Source organism: Stegodyphus dumicola, chromosome 6, assembly GCF_044657685.1.
Source record: "Stegodyphus dumicola isolate Sdum_Otavi_A_Nest chromosome 6, ASM4465768v1".
Taxonomy (NCBI): Eukaryota; Metazoa; Arthropoda; class Arachnida; order Araneae; family Eresidae; genus Stegodyphus; species Stegodyphus dumicola.
Window position 1 is genome coordinate 115,986,200 of NC_140773.1, and position 22,994 is coordinate 116,009,193.

At 32.2% G+C, this 22,994-nt stretch overlaps 1 protein-coding gene across 1 annotated transcript in view; it reads right to left on the minus strand.

Moving 5' to 3' along the window:
• Positions 1-22,994, minus strand: part of LOC118197952 (uncharacterized) — a 76,653-nt gene that overhangs the window by 41,402 nt on the left and 12,257 nt on the right. Inside the window, exons 3-6 of the mRNA XM_085819681.1 lie at positions 13,732-13,916; positions 12,060-12,294; positions 8,837-9,021; positions 4,935-5,169 (exon numbers count right to left, since the gene is read on the minus strand). Of these exons, the coding sequence (XP_085675807.1) occupies positions 4,935-5,169; positions 8,837-9,021; positions 12,060-12,294; positions 13,732-13,916 (840 nt within the window). The remainder of the gene's footprint in view (positions 1-4,934; positions 5,170-8,836; positions 9,022-12,059; positions 12,295-13,731; positions 13,917-22,994) is intronic.

The window sequence follows — 22,994 nt, forward strand, 5'->3', positions numbered from 1 at the left end:
TACAGAACACCCCAGGGTACGGAATATAAAGCAGATGATTTTACCAGACAAGTCAGTGGCTTGAGACGGAACATAAGTGAAAAGAAACTAATTATAAAATGCTGGAACTGTGGAGTTGAAGGCCACATACGAAGAAATTGCAGAACATCCCGAGGTACGGAAAATAAGACCATTTCCCAGCAACGACGCAGTAAACAAATTAGTGACCATATCGAGGAACGGAGGTTGTCAGATAATGAAAAACCTTGCTTTAAAGCGCTTAAAATTTATACAGTGAGTGGCAACAGTAACGGAATGTCCATTAATGGGAATATCGATGGAGTTCCTTGCGATATGATCATTGACACAGGAGCTAATGTTACCATCATTAGGAAAGATTTAGCTGAACAGTTTAAAGATAAACTTATTTGGACGCCATCCTGTGTTACCCTTCAGACTGCGTCTGGTGATAAGATCGACATAACTGGGAAGTTAAACATAAACATCACGTTTGGAAGTGCCGCCTACCATCACACGGCTTATGTGGCGGATATCACAGATCCATGCATACTCGGATTGGACTTTTTAAGGAAATACAATTTTTCCTTAGACTTTGAAAACAACAAACTGCTTTCAGCATCTGGTGACATGACTATCCATCCTCAGAAGAGATCCTCACTTGGAAATGCCGACGCCTTGTCCGAAAGACCCAGCTCGGGAAGCCGCCGAAATCATGCTAGGGTCGAAAAGAAACGCAAGACTACCAGCTATTCTCCATCTCAGAAGCTCTTCGGTCGAGACCTTCGTCTGCCTTGTGACCGCCTGTTTGCTCGCCGTACAGATGCGCCTTCATCGCCTGAGGAACACATCCAAAATGTCCAGGCCATGTTTGAGGGGATGCACCGTTCTGCACGAAAGCGAGTCAACTTGGCGACGGAGAAAGTGAAGACCAGATACGACACGCGAGCTACTAGACATAGATCTAACAAAGGAAACAAGGTGTGGTTGTGGAACCCGATTCAACGAAAAGGACTGAGTCCTAAATTACAGTCACCTTCGGATGATCCATATACAGTGCTGAACAGACTAAATGACGTCATGGTTCGGATTCGTAAGTCTTCGAACTCTAAACCTAAAGTCGTTCATTACGACAGGTTAGCTCATTACTATGGCCATAGTACATAATGTAAATAATTGTAAATAGTATAAGACTATGGTCCATTTTATTTTTAAATGTGTATTTGATTTGATTTGTATTTAGTATTTGATTTGCATTTAGTATTTGATTTGTATTTGATAGCATTTGATTTGTTTTATTTATTGAATTTATTGTTCATGTTGTTTAATATTGTAATGTAATGCTTATTAATGCATTTATGCCACAGTTGTAAGTTTAGCTTCCTGTCCAGGGATTGTACTGCCCGGGACGTGCAGTCCTGGGGAAGGGGGCAGTGTTACGAATTTGGTATTTAAAAAGCTAATGTTAGTTCAATTATAAATTAAATGGTTTTTTTTCTCACGCAGTGCAGCGCGTGACGAATATTAAAAGAAAGCTAAGCCGGAAAAATTAAAAATACAAGAGCGCGTGCGTTAAATAAATAAATATCTCTTTTTGATTTCGAGAAAGTGCTGGAAAATTCTAGCGCGTGATTTTAAAATCTTATAAAAGGAGGAAAACATCTCAGTTTGTAGTAGTTGCTTAGTTTGTTGTTGTTTAGAAAACTGCTCTTGTTGATTGTAGCGAATTCGCGGATTAGCGTTCTTCAGCTGTTTTGAATGACGTTCTATTGGACATTTGAGTAGTTAAAAGATAACTACTGTGAGATATTGTAATACTGCATGATAATTTGAGAAAATTTAAGCATTTTTGTTGTGATAATAATAAATTTTTGTTCATTTTTCATCGGACTTGTGCATTCATTTCATAACGAACCCGTACACACGCAACAATATATTAGAAACTTTTAAATTGTCAGTTATCAATTTCTTTATTAATAAAAAACTTCTTTTCTATAATGCCTGTCCATATGATAAGATTAGAAGCATTTTTTATATTTTCCATGCTTGTGTCTAGTAAAAAGTAGAGAAAATAAAGGAAAGATAAAAATGTTAAGAAAAAATTCTAGTATCAGAAGTAAAACATTCAACTATTATGTTCATTGTTCTTCCAGACGTTTTCCAAAAAGTAAGAAATTACGTGTTAATACCACGGAGACATTTTCCATTTTGTCACTTTTTTCTGGAATCTTCTAGAATCGTGGGTTTATGAATCTTGCCTTCAAATCTTTCTAAACTTTCCAAGCTGCAATGTCTAAAATCCTAAAGGAAAATTACCCCTACCAATTCTATAACAGCAAAAAGCCAAAAATATTTTGAAAAAAAAATCGGAAGAAAAAAGTGTAAAATTAATTTTATAGAGAAAACTGATGCATATTCTGAGACAATTACATGGGAAAACTCTTACCATGAAAAAATTAAAACGACATTTTTTATTAATTACATAGCTATTTGGCTTTTGCTAAGAACCGTTTCGTAAATTGTGCTTTATAGCATTATACCTTGCTTATTTTTCAGATTCAAAATATTGTATAAAAAGTGGCCAAAATGGAACTTTATAATATGAGAGCAAAAAATAAAACTGCTTTATTTTAATGTTATTTCTTAAATGTAATTACAATATATTACCATTATTTTAATGAAATTTATCAATGTTACAATGTTTTAAAAAAATCATCGAAAAATTCCCAGATCTCGGAATAAAAAATTTTTTATAGAAACTTATCTTAAAATCGCCAATGTTGATAAGTCGCCAAATTTACAGCAATTTAATAAAAGAATTCACATCCCCAAAAGCGAAAAGTTGTTTAAGAGTTCTTTATTAGAAAAAATGAAATAATTTTGAAATGCTTATGTCTGACTTCTTGCTCAGAAACTCTATTCCACATTTATATTAGAAATAGGAATAAATTATAATCCATTAATGCATTTACCTATTCAAAAGATATTTTCAAAGACCATATTTGTCAGCGAATCGCCAAAAATGTTCCTCCAAAATGCTAATTCACACTCAAAATGACAGTCATAAAAACAAACAAATTTCAAATGATTAAAATTAAGGACCTTCTGCCTATTTTGGCCGAAATTAAGGACTTTTAAGGACCAAAAATCAATTTAAAAAAAACTTAAGGACTTTTAAAGACTCTTAAGGACCGTACGAACCCTGTCTCTAATAGAAGCAAACACGCAAATGTTCATAAAAGTTATTAATTAAGCGTATTGCAGATTAAATATATTTTAATTTATATTAATTATATGCATTATTAAAAGAATTAACATAAAAATTTAAACGGTTCAGAAATATGTTCATTGCTTTAAATCACTAAGTTTATTAATAGCAGATTGATTAAATTTAAAAGCTAAAATTCAGACTCGTTTTGCATGGTAGCCATATGGTGCATAAGTCCTGTTGTTTCTAGATTCATTTATTCTCAATCCGAAAATTTTCAAAATGTGTCACGTATGCAGATTTTGACTAACTAGAACATTATTTTACATGGTTACTGAAAACAATTGGACTTTTTAGAAAGAGGTACCAGCCAGGGAGCAAGCTTTAGAAATTTTAAAAGATATTTTCCCCTTCTGAAGCTTTAATTACGCTCTTGATTATTTTTTTCCCAGATTATTTTCTTCGGTTTTGTGAGAAATTTTTATATATAAATATTTCTTCGGTATTCTTCGGTTTTCAGAGAATTAAAATAAAAAAATAAAAATAAAAAGTAAAGGTGAAAATTATATTTAAAGAATAAAAAATTTATTTGCAATTCATTAAAAAATATTGTAGAAGATTAACTTACATGAAAAAGTCAAACAAACTATTTCAAATAAAAACGTATAAAATAAAACGAATAAAAAAAATTGAAAGCTCGCATTATGCCCAAAGGGACTTTTTTTTAACATTCTGTGTGTTACATTTATTTATTAAATATCATGTTTGCACTTACACCATAAAATTCAGTTCAATAGCAATGTCACACAATAATTTCAAAATGAGCATATCTTTAAAATTTCCCATACACAGTTCTGCGCAATAGAGATAAAAAGGTTCCCCCCCCCCCCCCGTAGAGTGTTGCCATTGCTCGTTTCGAAATCCTTGAGTTTGTTAATCAAAAATTTGTTAAAATGCTACAAAATATGAAATTGATAATAAAACAAATTCCAAACTAGGGCTTCCAGATGCCCATATTTGGTGGAGGATTATGTTATTCAAAATGCGATGGCTCTAGGTACCGTTGTTTTATCATAATGCATGAAACATACCTACATTTACGCAGATTCTTCATTATTTAATTTTTTTGAATAAAACACAGGGTGATAACATTTGGTGGCAACAATTTGAAAAGCAAACCGACATTTATAGTGAATCAATGCAAAGCGCCAAAACGAAATTAATAGTCCTTTGGGCTTAAAAAATAGGGAGAAGTTACCTATCTTTTGTTTTATTTCTCATTATAATTTAACATCCATTCAATTTTACATACAAAAATTAAAGGAAAATAATAAAAAAAATTTTTAAAAAGGTATGCCTACCTTATTTCTAAATGAATCATAGCAAAATACCAACCATGGTTTTAACACTCAAGCCAAAATGTTGTTGCTTATACCCAAATGGTTACTCTTTTTATTCTCACATAAGTTTTAAACTTCAAGGTGCCCCAAATATAAAGTTACAGGGCTACAAAGTTAGACATACTAAAATAGCTTGCAGTACAGAATGTGTCACTTAATTTTTCGCAAACTTCCGTACCTAGACAAATCTCTTCACAGTACACATATAGGCAAAATACATCAGAAAACAGGAAAAGAAATATTCAAGGCAGAATCATTACTGACTACAAATTATTAATATATCTGTTGTTACTTTAAAAAAGGGAAGAAATAAATAAATTTTTAATTACCATCAGCATATTCTTTAACATAGCGAGAACCCTCAGCTATTGCATGCAGCTTCAGCTCATTCGGAAAGGAGTTTTTGATGAATTCACTCAATTCTAAATGTCCCATATTCTGCATTGAGCCAGTTCGACATGATTCAGTAACATGGTAACATATATCATCAAGTATCGCAAATATAATGTGTTCCATATATTTCAAAGACTTTGAGTCACAGATGACATGACTTTGCTTCCTGTCCTATAAATAAGATACACTATTAATCAATAAAAAAAACTTAATTTTATATATTCATGAACCATGATCATACAATATATTCAATACTTAATAACAGATTATTATAAATTAACATATTTCAGACCTCCATAATATCAGCAAGTTGAAATAAATTTACATAAAAGAATTATTGAGCAAAATGAAAAAATCGAATTTTCTTAATCCTCTGGCTGCTCATCTTGTGATTTTTTTGGGGCATGTGTTTTCCTCCCTTTATTGAGCAGCACATCTGCCTTTTCATCGTTTAACCAGTGAAATTAATTATCCACAGTATTAGAAGCTTAATTTAGATTTTGACCAACAGATGTTGCTAGTCGTCCACTAAATTGCGGCATTTGAAGATACTTGTATCTACCGCTCTAATTTCACCATGTTTGCCGCATTTTTGACAGAGTATATATTCCTGATGATTTATCAGATTTTTAAAGTAATTTTAATTTTGATAGTGATATAGATTTTTTTGGCTACTCCTCAGATAGCAAAGCCTTGAACCCTGTTTCAAACTCTATCCATACTAAACTACCCTTCCAAGGTATTTTTCCCTCAGTGCATTATATTTTCTTAAGTTTTATATATTTTACTTTTTATATTATGTAATAAATAGAAATTAACTATACTTCAATTGAAATTTATTAAAAACTTTTTTTGTGATAGCATCTGAAATTGTTTTTTTCTGGCAGCTTAGTTTCTCATGATAAAAATATATATAAAAAAAACTTTTCCAGGGGGAAAAATACATATTTCAATATTCGCACATATGTATAGACTTCAAATATGCCCCTCCTCAAATAAATTACACAATTTTTGAAGCGATTTCGATCCACAAATTGAGCAGTCAGAGGTTAATGGTTTAAATCTAAAGTTAACATGTGGAGCTAGGGATTAAGCTTAGCTAATTATTTTTTTTATTAAGAAAGAATTTTTGTAAGTACAGACAGTGAAAGCTTTCTTAGCTCCTTTTTCTTCCCCCATGGTGATGGATATAAAATCTGACACACAGTTTTCCAAGAATCCAGATTCTAGTGAGGAAAATCTGCACCAGAACTGATTACTTTCTTGACTAACTAAGCACTTAAATTAATTACTACGTTGGCTAATTAAATAAGATTATACTTAAGATTTAATATTTTCATCGCTATCAAGAATGCCGTATTTAGATCACTGATCAAATGTTTGATTTGCTTTTTCAGGAATATGAAACAATTACAGTCATTTATCATTATGTTCAAAATAAGCTAATAGCTTTCAAAATTATTTTTCTTAAGTGATGAATTTTACAAAAAAATAAATAAAAAAGCTAGTCATTTCACTGCCAAGGAAAGTATAAGTAAAGACTTTATTACATCACATCATTATTTTTATAAAAGAAAATTTCATTTCAGGTACAGTATGTTTTTTGCCACAATGCAGATCAGCTGGTCATGATGTGAGTTAAGTTTTGATGCCAGTGAGGCTGCTTATCATATATTTTCCACGAAATAATTTTTTTTGCAGTTAAATTTCTGGCACTTTACTTTGTTCTTGGGACGAAAAAGACTGGATGCACAAAAATTCTGCATCTGTATCCATGCTTTTTTCATATAAATAAAAAATCATTTATAGCCATAAAGAATTAACATTTCTTTCTCAAAATTCCATTTACATTAATTTTTTCACCTGTGTTTTACAATTTTAAGTGCAAAATTTTCCATATTTTTTTTTTCTTTCTCCATCTAGATTTAAAAGTTGCTACAAATTACCTGGTTTGTGGCTAAAAGTTAATATTTGAGAAATCATCTCCATTCAGCGATTAATTTTACTATTTACGAATTATTTCTATCAGCCATGATACAATCGCCAAGCAGTGTTATTTAGCACCAGTTACAGATGAGTGCAATGTAACTGTATGTTTATAGCATCTGCACTTTTGTCCAATGCAAACCCAACTGATTCTCAATAAGTGACATTTTGTTTTTAAGAATAAGCATATAAATTAACTATTCATTGCTGTATTTTGTTTCTTGGAAAAAAAAAAAAAAGAGAGAGAGAGACCGAAATTTGGGATCTGCCTTCTACAGAATAGGAAGCAGTAGATTTATTTTCAAAGTTATGGCATCTTACCATCAAAAAAGTGTGTATTAATAGATACAATAGAGTTAGATGGATATAACTAACAGTAAGCAGCTTAAAACAATTATTTGAGGGAAGTTAAACAGATTGTTCTAAACTAAGAATCCAATAAAATTAGAAGTGTTAAAAAAAAAAAAAAGAAAGAAAAAAAAAAAAAAAAAGAAAGAGAAGGCAATTTTTGCCAAAGCTGGAACACCCTTTTGCAGCCCTAACTCAGACCCCACTGTTTTTCACTGCACAGGATGGTGACACATTGGAGTTTGCTAGAAACTGAAGTGAGTAGATTCTTGGAGAAGTGGCATTTGAAGCAGAGCAGCCAAAGGTGAATTGCAACTTTTTTAATGGTTCTAGAGTCAGAGATGTTGAATAATAGAATACTGGATCAAGGATGGCACCATAAGATGCACTTCTGGATGAAAATGAGCCTCCAGCTCTCTACTAATCATTATTTACCAGAATATTATTGTATCTTTTCAGATTATGTTCTTTCAAGTTACTATTCCAGGTTTTTTTTCTATGTAGATCTCTTCAGGTACTGGTACCTTTGGAGGGGTCAAGCACCTTCTAAGCAAAACATCAATAATTTTGTAATTTGGAAATTTTATCCTCAAAAGTCGTGATAATTAGTTCAAATTTAATTTTAGAATTTAAGTAAACCCCTTTGTAAGAAAAAATATTATAAAAATTTGAATACTTTTTTTTTTTTTTTTTTTTTAAAAAAAACCAGCTAATGTCTTAGATTTGAAATTTATGCAAAGTTGTGAAATTGTTTAGTTTAGGTTTTTATTTGATCAACAGACATTTGCAATTTTATTTGCATGACTAATGATAATCGGTACCTAAAGATTTGCTGAATTTATTTAAGTAATAATTTCATACAATCTTTTTTTTAGTGGCCCAAACATGTTAAACAGTACTTCTACTATTGTTTGAAAAATATGTGCAGATAATTAAAGTATTCATGTAAGCAAGATTAATTGGGATAGGCACTTCACAATATATTTTTGTAGGTACGTTCTTAAATGTTTTAATTATTTGACCTGCTACCAATTACTGTAAACCTTTGCTATATAGTTAAGTAGCAGATTTCAAATAACAAAATATGATCACTGTAAACCAAAACCAGTTCGTTCTTCTACAAGTTTTACTTGAGGGTTACTTCTATAATTTTCAATGGATTACTAACTGCATTATCGCAAATTTAACACCACACACACTCATATTATTTTGATTTGATTTGAACACCAGATTTAGATTTGATTTTTGGTCACTTGCTTTATTGACATTTAAATTTATATGTCAAGTCTGAATGCTGTACACTTATACTCAATACAGAGACAGGGATAAAAAAAAGTGTATGGAACACCAGACCATCGTTGGTGAATTTACAGGTACTGCTTTGTTTTTTATTATACCTTATTTACAGGGTGCAAAGTCGGATTGTGCCAGAAGTCTGACAGATATTCTTAATGTTATATTTTTATGTAAGTAACCTGCTGCAAAATGCACTAAAAATGCTTACATTATACTCAGGCAATAGCTCTTTAAAGGTAGATCTCAACATGAATGTTGGCATTTGAACTTTATTTAATTTAGGCTTTTCTTTTATAGGTTTCTGTCTAGTGGACACCTTTCTTGTGCTTTTAAAGGGTATTGTCTTGGTGACTTGTTTCGGAACAGGTTTCTTAGGTACGAAATTCAGCAAACCTGAAAATATACTGAAATAAACAAGCATACTTTTTTATGAAAATTATGTTTAATCTCCATTAGTTAGTCAGCTGACATTTGCTTGTCTTTTGTATGAAATAACAAAAACACTGCTTCATTTAATTAAACAGGCAGCATTACACTTATTTTTGCTAAATACAAACTAGAATTACATGTCTTTTCTTCTTTATAATATTTTATTATATTTTTTATCCAATAAAAGGTCACAGACTTACAAATTAAATTTTAAATATAATGCTACAGATTAACAGTATGGTGTGTTGATGAAGTCTCAGTTACAGGCTATAAAATTTAACATTTTAAGTTATTTTATTCAATAAAATTAGATCTTTGATAAAGAATTTATATTCTTAAAGCTACTTTTCTTTGTATACTACTAAATTTTAACTGAAAATTTTTTTTATAAACATTAGAAAAAAATCAGGTAAAATTAATTCAGTACATAATTAATGAAATGATTTCACTTAAAGCTTGATAATTCTTCACAGAAAGGCTTATATAATTATGCTGTTAAAATTTGTTACCCTAGTTATAAAAAGCTATAATCAGTGATGATAATTAAAAGAAATACATATATTATCTTGAAAAAGAAATCACATTCCTTTGTTTTATTTTTTGGAAATGTTAACAGCTATGGAGACGAAAATTATCTTTTACCTTTTCATTAAGTTATACTCACAAAAATTTCAAGTAATTAAGATAATTTAACCAAAGGCACATTTATCTTTCATACTCATCATATAGTGTGTCTGCTTGATATTAACAGATGCTCTGCTTAAAAATCAGTAATTGTTAATTTCTTTTGTCTTTTTAATCCATTTACTAGTAGCTCTGCCATTTATACCATAACGATCACCAACACCTGAATACATGCTCTTGGGGCTTTGCTTGGTTCAATTTTAAACAAGCTAAAAATTATGTGTTGATCAGATCAGATACTCCATTGTTTGGCAGAAAAAATCCACACTTTGAAAAGGAAAAATTGCTAAGTTAGGAGTTTTTAAAAGCAAAACAAGGTAACTATACTAATACTATAACTAAACTAAGTTCTATACAGTAACTATACTAAGTTCCAAGTTTAGTGATGAGACTTATGATACTAGAATATATACCCTGTAGCAAACAAAATATATGCACTCAGAAACAATTGAGCCATAGCTACTAAATTCGGCGGTAACATAGCCTTAGTGCTCGAGTAGGTAAGCAAATGATCAAAAACTGGGACAAAAAAGTGTTTTATTTATGATTAGCAATACAAAGAATATAAAAATCAGCAGATGGTAAAGCCACCCTTGGCAGCTATAGAAGCTGATATTCAATTGGGCTTGGTGTCTATAAAGATGCTAATGTCCCTCTGCAGTAGAAAGTGCCATAAATGGAGCAACTAGTCAGTGAGTTGGGATGTTTCGTACTCAGCTGAATTTGCCTGCCCATCATATTCGACAGGTCTGGAGACATGGCAGGCCAGTCAAGGACATTAACACATCAAAGACATTGCTGGGGAAGTCGTGCTGTATGTTGTCCTGGTAAAAACAGAACCTGGATGAGGTACTAGCATTTGGAACTATGATTAGTTGCAAAATGTTAACGTAAATGTGAACAGTCAAAGTACCTTACAGAATGACTAATAGTGAATGGCTGTCCCAGCTGATCTTCTCCAGACTGTCACACTCTGTGTTCTGCCTGTGTGCCATTCAGTAACAAATGGTGCACTGGATCGCTGACCTCTCAATAAGCCAGACATATATATGGCAGTCATCAGGATTGAGACAAAAGCGTGATTCGCTGCAGAACATCACATTTCTCCAATCAGACATTGTCCGGCTTGAACAAGAGCGGCATTCTGGAAGAAGACACTGCTTATGGTGGAGTGTCAATGGCAAGCATCTTAATGGATGTCGAGATCTGAGCCCAGCATCACCTAGTCTTCTGTCATTCGTATCACTAGATATCCTGGGATCCCTGCAAATTTTCAAATTGAATCAATTATATCATAATTGTTGGTGCAGACGTGGCAACTTTTATAATTGTGCAATCATCTTGCACACTGGTGGCCTGGGGATGTCCCGAGCCATTATAGTGCTATAGTGGCTTTTGACTATGCCTTTAACTGAGCCACTAGTTCCCTCAACGGATAACAACCATATCACTTTGATCAATATGCTGGCCTATCCGCCTGTTCAACAAACTGGCTTCTTTTAGTCCTATGATGCGACCCCTCTTAAAGTTTGAGAACTGTTCGTAATATCTTAAAGGCATCTTTCATTATGTATTCAAGTATCAAACCATCAGCACAGTTGTAAATGCTTGTCACTTGCCATACCTGCTGTTTTACATTCTACCAGGTGCATTCTTCAAACACACGTCGCATCATTTCACAATGCTGAGTAGTGCTGTAAGTTTAATCATTTACACAACTCGCCAAACTACATTTGCATGCAGTGTTTCACAGTTGTAGCTCTATTTTCTCTGGGTGCATTATTTTTTTTTGCATCAGAGTGTATTCAAACATTTCATGTGAAAGCTATTTTATAAAAATGAATGTTTGTACTGTACAGAAGTTTTTATTTCCAGAAAAAAGTTCTCTTTGAGGAAAAATACAATCATGTATTTTGTATCAGTGGTTTTAAACAGTGCATCTGAAATATCATTTGCATAAAAAAAATTATGATATTCATTTGTAGAAATGTAGTACAGTATACATGAACTTAGCAGAGCTTCTCACTTGTGCACCACTGATCACATAAAGTGAATTTCATGTTACAGACAGATAACATATCACACAATTATTTCAAATCATACTCTAATTAAAACAATAATAATATAGCCTAAATAAAAAAAAAATGACAAATTAAAACATGCTAGCAAATTAAGAACCAAGAAGAAGTGACAAGCAAGAATAAATGAACGCATACTGATTTCGTAATTAAGTAATGATAAATTCAGTATGCATTACAGAATTTATTTACTCTCGCTTATGAACCAACTTATACAAGTATAAAGCACATTCATATTACCATCAGCATATTCTTTAACGTAACGAGAACCTTCAGCTAATGCGTGCTGCATTAGTGCATGTGGAAATGTGTCATTGACAACATCATAAAATTCTAAATGCGTTATTTCAGGCATCTTCCCAGCTTGACAGATATCAGAAACACATGAAATTAAATATTCAATAATTATAAATATGGTGTTTTCCAAACACTTAGAGCATTGTGAATCACAGCTAACTTGAACTTGCTGCCTACCCTATAATGAGAATTATTTTGCTGTGAAATTAAAAGAAGAAACAAAACAACAATAATAATGTTAGAATATATCTCATTACAAATATCTTTTCATCAGGTTTTAATAAGGTTTTGTATGAAATAAAGTAGAGCAGGGCTAATTCTTTTGACAATTGATTGCTAATTCTTTTGACAATTGACTTTGATTTCTATTCATCTGTTATATTATTATATTATTTGGTATTCTTCTGTTAACAGGGTGCTCTTAAGCATGGCAAACTTAATGGTACATAAAACTTCATGAAAATAATAGCTGTTTCAGGTATAATGAATACAATAATTTACAATAGTCTGCTACTATTTCCAAATTTATTTCCTGAAATATTTATTCTTTTAACAAAAGAATTTCCTCTATTGCACACTTTTTCACCACTAACTTAATGAAACTTATTTTTAAACAAATCAATAGCATCCCTATGGGAATTAGTTTCTCATCCAACTTTGTAACTTATTTACCAAAGAATATCAATTTCAGAAATCACTGAACAATACTAATTTAAAACTTTTTGCAAATACCCCCAGGCACATAGATGACATAATTATGTTCAATAATTTTGGATTTATTGAGAAATTCCAAATATATTCTTCTCACTTAACACTTGATAAAACAAATACAAATTAACAAGAAACAGATTTTCTTGATCTAAAAATAATCTAATACAATAAAATTAAACTTTTTGATTAAGGATGAAATTTTAAATTTACAACTATTGAACTAATTAATTGGCACACCAACTTGTCAAGAAAAGTTATAAGCAATCTAAAAATCAATCAAAGTAATAAAATAAAAAGCACTTATACTGAAATAGTTACTTAAATAATTAACTAATTTTACTAGGAAAAGTTCTTATAGAAGATCAAATTCCTTCATAGTTAATTCATTCTTTACTTAAAAAAGGAAGGAAATTTTGTGTCTCTTTGAAAATTAAAAATTTAAATCCAAATATTACACCTTATATTTTTTTGGTGAAAAGAATTTCATTTGAATATGTGAAGAAGACGAAATGCGATCATTCTCTAATTGTTGTAAATTGAATTTAATGGAACAACATTAGTCTGGATAGTTTGAAAGCATGAATATATGAAAAAATCATGAAATTTGTTTCAAATCAAACCCCATATGCAATTAACTGTATTCAGCTATTCAGGAGACAATTACATCATTTAAAATATCACTTATGTATGACTCAAAAATTACTTTTCGCATATCATGAGCATCATTATCAGCCTGAAAATGTTGTGCTAAATCCCACTGCTTGGTACCTTTTTTTTTTCGTTGAAAATGGTCAAAAGAAAAATACCAGTAACATATATGGTTTTGAAATACTATTTCTTTATATTCAACAACAAAGATATAAAATATTTGTTTAAATTATATTAAAAATATAAAAGTACATACAGAAAGCTCAAATAACAGTCTTTTGAAAGTAGATCTTAATATAAATGCTGACATTCGAATATCTTTGGTTACAGATCTTCTCTTTGCTCCGGCAATTTTTTCAATACTTTTAGGAAGCAACTTCCGAGTAACGTCTTTTCTAGCTTTTCTTGAAACAGACTTTTTTGATGGAAGTTGTAATAAACCTTGAAAAATGCAAATAAATTATTTAGTAATAATATATGCACTAGGGGAGGGGAAGAATACCCTTCTGTTAATGGGTGCTACCTTAATTCCAAACATAAATGTTGGTATGGAATCTAACTAGATGGCTGCAAACCTAATACATAAAGCTTCAGGAAAAGAATAACTATTATATACATATATATATTATTATTATTATTATTGTACACCTGTTCATGACACAGTACAATGAGCTACATTTCGAAAATAGTATTCCATTATCAGAAAAGCAAAATTTAAAAATAAAAAGAGACTTTGCAAATGCAAATTTCTAATTAATAAAATAGGTAAAAGTATATTTTAGGGTACCCCTCGGCAAAACTTGGCGGTACATGGATACCGAGTTTGGGAAATTCTTTGACTTGTTATTTTGGCTTGCATAGCGGCGAGTTTTGCACCAAAAATCGCGGCTACACAAAGCCAAAATAACAAGACAAAGAATTGCACAAACTCAGTATCCATGTACACATCGACCTACTTTCACTTAAAAAAAAAAAAAAAAAAAAATACAGAATTGCACAAAAATGACATTGCACACTCTCTTGACTTTATCCATGTACACATTGACCTATTTTCACTTAAAAAAACATCCAAGAATGCACAAACTATGCCTTATGCACTCCCTGAGTTTGTCCATGTATACATCGATATATTTTCACTTAAAACGTCAAAGAAGCACCCAATTCTACAGTAGAGGGCAACAAATAATATATAATATCAATAAACTACATTTTAAACCAAACAATAAAATAACATAAAAAGGGAAAAAACTGCACTACACAAAACAAATTTCAAGCACTACACAAAACAAATATTCACTTACCATACTTAGAAATTCGTTCGTCATCAGTCTGTTACAGACAAAATTCCTTAACAGCATCCAAAAACGTCTTAAAGTTATCTGAACTAGAATCCGTATATCGGCGTCGCCACAAAAATTCACAAAAATAAGAGTAAAAATATACTATGAAGTTATGGACTATCCGGAAAATGGTTATAAGTAAACCTTCATTTACACACCAGTCAATTAATGCACTTTTCCTCTTTCGTTCCAAATCATACAGAAACTTCAAATTAACCTTACTACATTCAGCTATTGTACTGTCTAAAGAAATTTGATGAAACAAGCAATGCACTTCCTAAGCAACATACACCACAAAAGCCCTTGCAAAATATCTCACGATTCAAAATTTCCCGGAATAATGCAAACGATTATGTCATAACATTCAACTACTCAGGTTACCATAAATGATACAACAACTTGGTGATAAATGAAACAACAACTTCGCGATAATACAAGAGGTAAGTCAACTCTGGTTGATCTTTGGATTATGGTAACTTGGCGATTTTTTGGCGACCAACTCTGCTACAGCAACCCTCTATTTTTTTTTCGCCGCCATTTTGTCATCTGGAATGGCTACATGGAATGGTTTGGGCTAGGCTACATGTTTCAACATTACAAACATGTTACAGGCTACATGTTTCAACTTACCTATGGTAGACTAATGTATAATAGTTTGGATTATGATACTGTAGATATAAATTATATTGGTACTTAACCCATGATCTTCATAAATGGTAAAATGTCAATAATTAAGTTCCAGTATATTCTTTCACATAATTCACCAATAAATATCTGGCTTGTTGTTGCATCCATATATAACGACCTTCTTTTTGTTAGCCATATTTGTTAGTTTTGTAATTAGCATAGGTATTTTTTCTAGATTGCAGTGCATTACCAAAAAATCAAGAGCGTGTTAATTCTGAAATAATGAAATTATATACCATCCTTTAAAATATAGTACAGAAATGTAACATAGATAAGGTATGTAAATTAAAGAGAACCAATTTGAAGAAACTGCATCACATTAATATTTGTGTATGATTTTTAAGGTGCAAGAGTTTAATCAATAAAACTTAGAAAGTTATCGTAACAGTGCCACAGAAATGTTAGATACCAGTTACTGTGTTAGTACCATTATTTCATTCTTCATTTTCTATAAATGATTTTAACAACTCAGTCTGAGGAAGAGTGCAGTTTAAATCTGCATGTTATTTTGATGAAAATATATTCTTGAATACTAATGTTTTTTAAATGATTAAAAATCTGACAACTAAAGTAAAAAATCTATACCTTATTTGAATTTCCAAACCTAAAAATTTATGATATTTTAAATTTGCCTTTAAATTAATATTGATATTTTTGGTACTCTTCATATGTCATGCATGTATGTGCATGTACATACACATATATGCAAAAATACATGCATATACATATACATTTCTGAATCTGGTCCTGATAACAGAAGAGTACCATATTTTTTCATGTATCAAAAGAAGCATTACTGTAATGAAAAGTATTTTTGAGAAAAGAATATCTTTATTTAGAAATAAAACAGTTTGTATAAAAGTATTTATATGTTACAAATTATTTTACAATAAACTTATTGCTGAAAACTTCATATAGTTTAACATTTCATGCATTAACAATGAATATTTTTAATTCACATAAAAGCTAGTTCATGACTGGATAGTTGACAATGATGGTTTTATAAATTTGCAATGGAGAATATTTTTAATTCTTAAAATTTATAATAGGGAGCCATTATTTAAAAGCATTTTTATAATTCTTTCATCTACAAAATGTTGGTCTACTCTGATTATATTAAACGCTAACCAAAATACTTTAAGAAAATTCATGCCATTTTTAAATGATAAATCGGCTATTATTACATAATATTATTTGGTTTTATGACTGATGAGTTTAAAAAGCAATCTGGTGACTTGCAGTATTTAAAAATTATACACAAAATTCAGTTGTTCTAAAAAATTAACAAATTACTTATTTAAGAATAACCAAACATTCTTCAGCGTTTTACTTCTAAGATTGCTCCAATTGCTTCACTTTTTAATGAATAATGATGTGTTTGAGATACTAGTTTATGTTCTAGGACAAACATTTTTTCCATATCTGAAACGTTCAAATTCGCGCAAAAACTAATGTAAACAATAGGCGTAAAGGACAATGTTGCCAACGTTTTCGAAACAAAAACATCCATCTAGATCAGCGGTCGGCAAACGGTGATATATTTCACATGTGCGCATGTGTATAGCCACCGAGGGAGTGGCTTTTAGGATGGACCAATGAGCATTCAGTACTATTTCTGTCATGTCACATGACCTTTCACGTGCTTTAAGATTTAAGGAAGATGGTTGACAGAAATCTTGAGAGTTTGTATTATTACAAACTCGTTCTGTCATGTAGTATACTTTAACACTATCTTATCATAAAAACTCATTATTGCTTTACCTTGCACAGCTCCGTCTGCGACGCGTCTTCTTGTCTGCCCTAATTCCTAGGCTTGCGGCATCTTGCTCGCCCCCCTTCTGCCTCACCTCATTCTCTTAACTCCTACTACGTCAGACTTCCTACCGTCGTGTGCCTACTGGCTCTCCTCATGAGCTGGAAACAGCGCGCTTCGAGCGCTACTTCAGCCATACTTGTTCGGATCGGATGACGGAAGTCGAGTAAAAAGATGTTCTACGTCTTGACACTCGAGAATAAAATACGGTCTGTCTGTGTGTGTGTGTAGATGGTTGAAAATATTCTGCCACACAATTTTCTGTACAAAATAATTAAAGCATCGTCGATTGCTTCTGAAACTTTTCATTGCGAAGTTAGAACAAATGTAGGCAATTATGAAGATTTCACTTTCATTCAAAGTGAACTTTACTAATTTGCATTCTTATACATTTAGTGTTGTAAATTTCACATTTAATAACTGCTCACTCTTAAATGTACTGTGTACACAAGAAATACTCATCAAACAGAGTGAATTTAATTAAGACACAATAACACGCCGAACAAATACTAATTCAGAAGTCAAACAACAAAAATCAGCGTTATATTTTCAAAATTTTCACAGGACTATTTCGATGGTTTTAGCGAACCACCATCCTCAGCCGCAAAACCGCAAATGAACAAGATAGGAAATAATGATTAGATAAGATAAGAAAGCCTGGACAAGAATAAGCAAGTGGCGCCATCTGTTGGTGAAACCAGAATTAAAATATAATTTCTTTAAAGGCCGAAGGCAAAGATGGATTGGAATTAGGATCGTTAACTAGAACAGAAAGATTTTTTTGAATGTGAAATGCCTCTAGAAAATTCAGTTCTGAATTCAGTTGAATTCGCACCTGCCATTTTTGTATAATAGCAAGTTCTGAAACGAAAGCAGCAACGCTATTTTTTGTCTTAATCCAAATTTAAGTCTTCGCCTTGAAGTTGGAGACTGGCATCATTAAACAATTTATACTGGTCTGTCAAGTACGCAATATCGTTCTTTGATGAGATGAGGTTGTCGCGCAGTTCCGTGTCTTTGTTGCCCAGCAACTCTATCCCAGATCCAAACAGATTGTAAAATCGAGTCAAACAAGTACCTTCTGACAGCCAGCGTACTTCTGTGTGAAGCAGCAATCGGTTGTAAACTTAATCATTAGCAATGCAAAGCTGACTAAATAATCTGTTATTCAACAAGTTACTTCTGATTTTATTAACTGCTGTAACATATTGCAGCGTTGTATGGAGGCGTTCACTCAGATTTTTTGCAGTCAAATGCTGGTGATGTATTACGCAATGCACAGCAAGCACGCCAGGAATTTTATTTTTTAAGCACGCTATGCGCCATCCGTAGCAACTGACAAAATATTATTAAAAGGAATTTCTTTTTCATCACAAAGCTTTGCCACAGTATTGAATACGGTTTCTCTTTCTGTATCTGTTTTCAAATTGGCAGAAAACAATAGTTCTTGACATATTTTTTTCATCTTTGATAAATCTCACGAATGACAATAGCAATGCTTTATTGATTGGTAAAGTGGACTCATCCAGCTGAATTGAAATTGATAAGTCCGCAGATGATTGCACGACGATTCTTCAATGCTTTCAGCCATCTCATCAATTCGTCTTTGCACAGAACTATTGCTCAAAGGAATTTTTCGGATAATATCTGTAGCAGATTTATGGAGCACAGTAGTTATTACTTCTTTCACTACTGGTAAAATTAATTCTTCCCCAATAGTATGTGGTTTGCCTGTTTTAGCAATCAACAATGTTACATTGTACGAAGCTCGAAGTCCGTCATCGTCTTGCTTAGACACTGATGAAAAAAGTTTTGATATAGTTGGCTGAATTTCGTACATCTTTTTCATGTATTAAAAATAGGTCACATCTTTGTCTTTCTTATTCGGGTGTATTTTATTAAAATGATCTTAAAGTCTAGAAGGCTTCATCGCTTCATTCGAAAATGTTTTTTTGACAAATAAGGCACATTAGCGATGATAGATTCGTGGGATTTTGAATAAATCCGTATTTAATATAATCCACACTATACTGCCGTCTCTTCTTTTTTGCTTCCGGCATGGTTTTTACTTTCCAGATGCAGTAGTAGTGAATGTTAGACATATCTAAGTTAACGGTTATTTATAATAAAATATATATACTGCGACAAGAAACACGGCATTTAGGGTTGACAATTAGTTGTCACAAGCTGGTAAAAAAGTACGTGCCAAAAGACGGTTCTTATCAATTAACTATTTCCATTACTCTAAAATACGTGACAAACAGCTCAAGTTCTCAATTAACCATTTCCTTTTCTCACAAAAAGAACTGGTGTTAAGCACCCTGAGGTAGATCTGTTCAAGAAGACACAAAAGAAAGACTTTGAGAACGCTAAAAGATGCACGAAGAACTGTGATGGATGTGCTATGAATAAGGCGCAAAGACTACGTTCGCTGAAGCGAATGGTCTGTAATTCTCTAATGATAATTTTAACATAATTAATATTTTGTACAACCAAGAATTAATTTGTGAAGTTTCCATTAAAAATCTAAAAGGCAATCTGTCTTTTTATTCTGTCCAAATCGGAAAACTCCGCTACGTTACAATACTAAAGAGGTAGTCTCAATAGTGAAAAGATCAACTTTTGAAACCCTGTCATCAAATGCGTGCGATAATGCTAATGAAAATAAAATGAACAACCACTGCCTTTATTTAGGTTGGAGACATATAACATGCATCGATAGGAATAAGATAAACATGCAGTGACTCGTATATAGCACTCGGTGCAGAAGCTGGTAAAAAGCGGTAAGCTGGTAAGCGGGGGGCAAGAGTGATGCAGGAATAGAGTGCATGTTAGAACAAGCACAGATAATACTCACAATTCCTGCAGGATTGCAAAAATCACGTTATTTAACAAAAACTTGTAACTGAAGTGCTACAAGCATATAGTTTTGCTATTTTTATTAAGAGGCTTTTGTTAACTTTACCTGTATATATATATATATATATATATATATATATATATATATATATATGAGATATTTCACGTGAAATTAGATGATTTGAAAATTTTTTATTCAAATTTAAAATTAAAACTTTTTATACCATACAAGTTATTGCAGATCTGAATGTAGTGGAATCTTTAAGTTCAATGTTCATCCACTTCCCGAACTACATAAATATGTGAATTTTTGCCCATGTGATAAAAATAATTGAAATACATACAATAACAAAAATTAACCAATATGAACTACTTCAGTTTTCCTATCCCATCAAATATTTACAAACAACTGAAAAAGTAAACATTTAAAAAAAATTTACTGGTTTATATTTAAAAGGCAGAATTTTATATAAATCATTCATAAAGTCTGGCAGTTGTCATAAAAATAGCTTTTCCTATATATTTAAATAGCTTTATAAATAAAGTTAGGTTATTAGGTTATAATTAGTACCTCCTCTTGAAAGTAATCGTTGCTTAAACTACAATCATACACTTGCAAAGATATTAGTGTGTATTCCAGATTCAGTAACAAAATTATGCTATAATTTATTAATTCTCACTACTGCTGAGTATAAAGGAACCCATCAGAGACAACATTAAACTAAGTGTAACACTTTATTTCTACAAGAAAGTAACTGTTTCTACCCTCCTTTTGCTACAAACTCCACTACCTTTAAAAATGTTATCAAACAGTTCCAAGTTTACAAGCTCCTTCAAAATGATTTCCATTTTGGGGGGATTAAATGACCTTTAGTTCACACTAGGGGGGGTAGGAAAGTTGAACTGGTGCCCCAATATTAAAGTTTACTTTAGTAAGTACATGATTAGCGTATATTTTTTTCCTTTTTTAGACAATATTTTTTTAAATCTGCCCACACCCCTCTATGCCATCTCAACGCCCCCTAATTTTCTCTGGGCCTTCTACTGCTTCCCTAAAGTCTCAAACGCCCACGAGGTGGCATTATCGCCCACGTTGAGAACCTAGAATTCAGATCAATGTGACACTCTTCGTGAATGGAGATAACGGAGATGCAGAACCCATCTCTCTCTCTATATATATAGATGGGTTTTGCATCGCCGTTATGTATATATATGTGTGTGTGTAAGATAAAAAAAAATTTTAAACTCAGAATTATAATTTAAACCAACAATAGCCCTCAATTCCTTCTCTGTATTCTAAAAATAGAAATAATTTTTCTGGACTGCGTCATTTCTAAATCAATCCATCTCGTAGGACTTGCGTAACCCTGATGACGAAGCTAATTTGGTACTTGAACTCAAAATTTCGTGAACTGAAACCTTCCTCTTAATGAGCAACCTAAACCCAAACCTTCTGAACCTCCATATTGGATAATTTCGCTCTTTAGCTTCTACCTCTTTTCCTGTTAGGACGCTATTTCTCTTTACTCTATTCCTATCGCAACAGTATAAAAAATGTAAGTGTTCTTGAATAGGTACGATTAGAGTGCCAAGTAAACTGTAGCTGCAAATGCCAATTCAAATAAAGTTGAATATTTAATCTTACTCGGATATCACATTTCCTCTTTATTATAGATCCACGTTATTTAGCTCCAATCCTTTAGAATTTCGCAGTGTTGACTGGCATTTGGTGACAGTTGCTGAAATTTCGGCCAACGGTCAACGTTATGATACGTAAATACCTAAAAATCTTAAAAACCCTTTTAGATCACTTTTTCTTTGGAAGGGAAACAATACTAAGTATAATTAAGACACAATAACACGCAGAACAAATACTAATTCAGAAGTCAAACAACAAAAATCATGTGAAAATTTTGAAAATATAACGCTGATTTTTGTTGTTTGACTTCTGAATTAATACTAAGTTTATCAAAAAAGCCTTTCTTAAATGATGTTAGTAATAAAAAAGAAACCGTTTTATTACTATCTAGGAGTACTAAGAGAGACATAATACAATAATTTCTTTATTTGAAATTTCCTGTAGAAACAATATGCTAATTGAATAGATTTTTTTTGTAAGATGTACCTTTTCACACATAGTAGTTTAAATAGCCGGTTCTAGAACATAAAATAATGCAAAAGATTCTCATGTTCTATAAGAGAGTTTTGGCTTCCCTGCTCCGAGAAATCAATCCCACTGCAGGTTCACTCCCCCTTTGGGCACATCGTGGAAGTTCAACTTCCACTATTACCCTCCAGGAGAGCAGCGCACCACCTGGATACGACACCAGGCAGCACCGGTCGTCAAATGCTCCTACCAGTCGCTTGGGCGAGCCCGTCGCAGCGGGACATTACCCAGCGACCCCGGAGGAGACCCCCGGGTTACTAGAACCACGCCGCGCTAGGACGTGCCAGACTCCGGGGCCGGCCAATAAGTGACCTTTCCCAGAGCCTTCAGAACCACCAAGTTCATAAATTTTTATACCCCCGTGGCCGAGACTGCCTAGGTACAGATTCTATAGTACGGTCACCTCTTTTCTTCCATTTTAATTTTGTAATGACCCCAAAGTATATTTGGCTAAAATTCCATAAGCGGGGTAAGTTGGCGCCAAAGTATTTTGGCCTTCAAAATTTGGCGAATTTTTTAGGCGCACTAAATGAAAGCACTAAAATATGATTTTTAAACGTAAACAGAATAGTAACTTTTAAGTTTTGCAGTAGTGAAACGCCGTTATTTTATGTAAACAGAATAAATAGTAAGATGAGATGATAAAATACTAG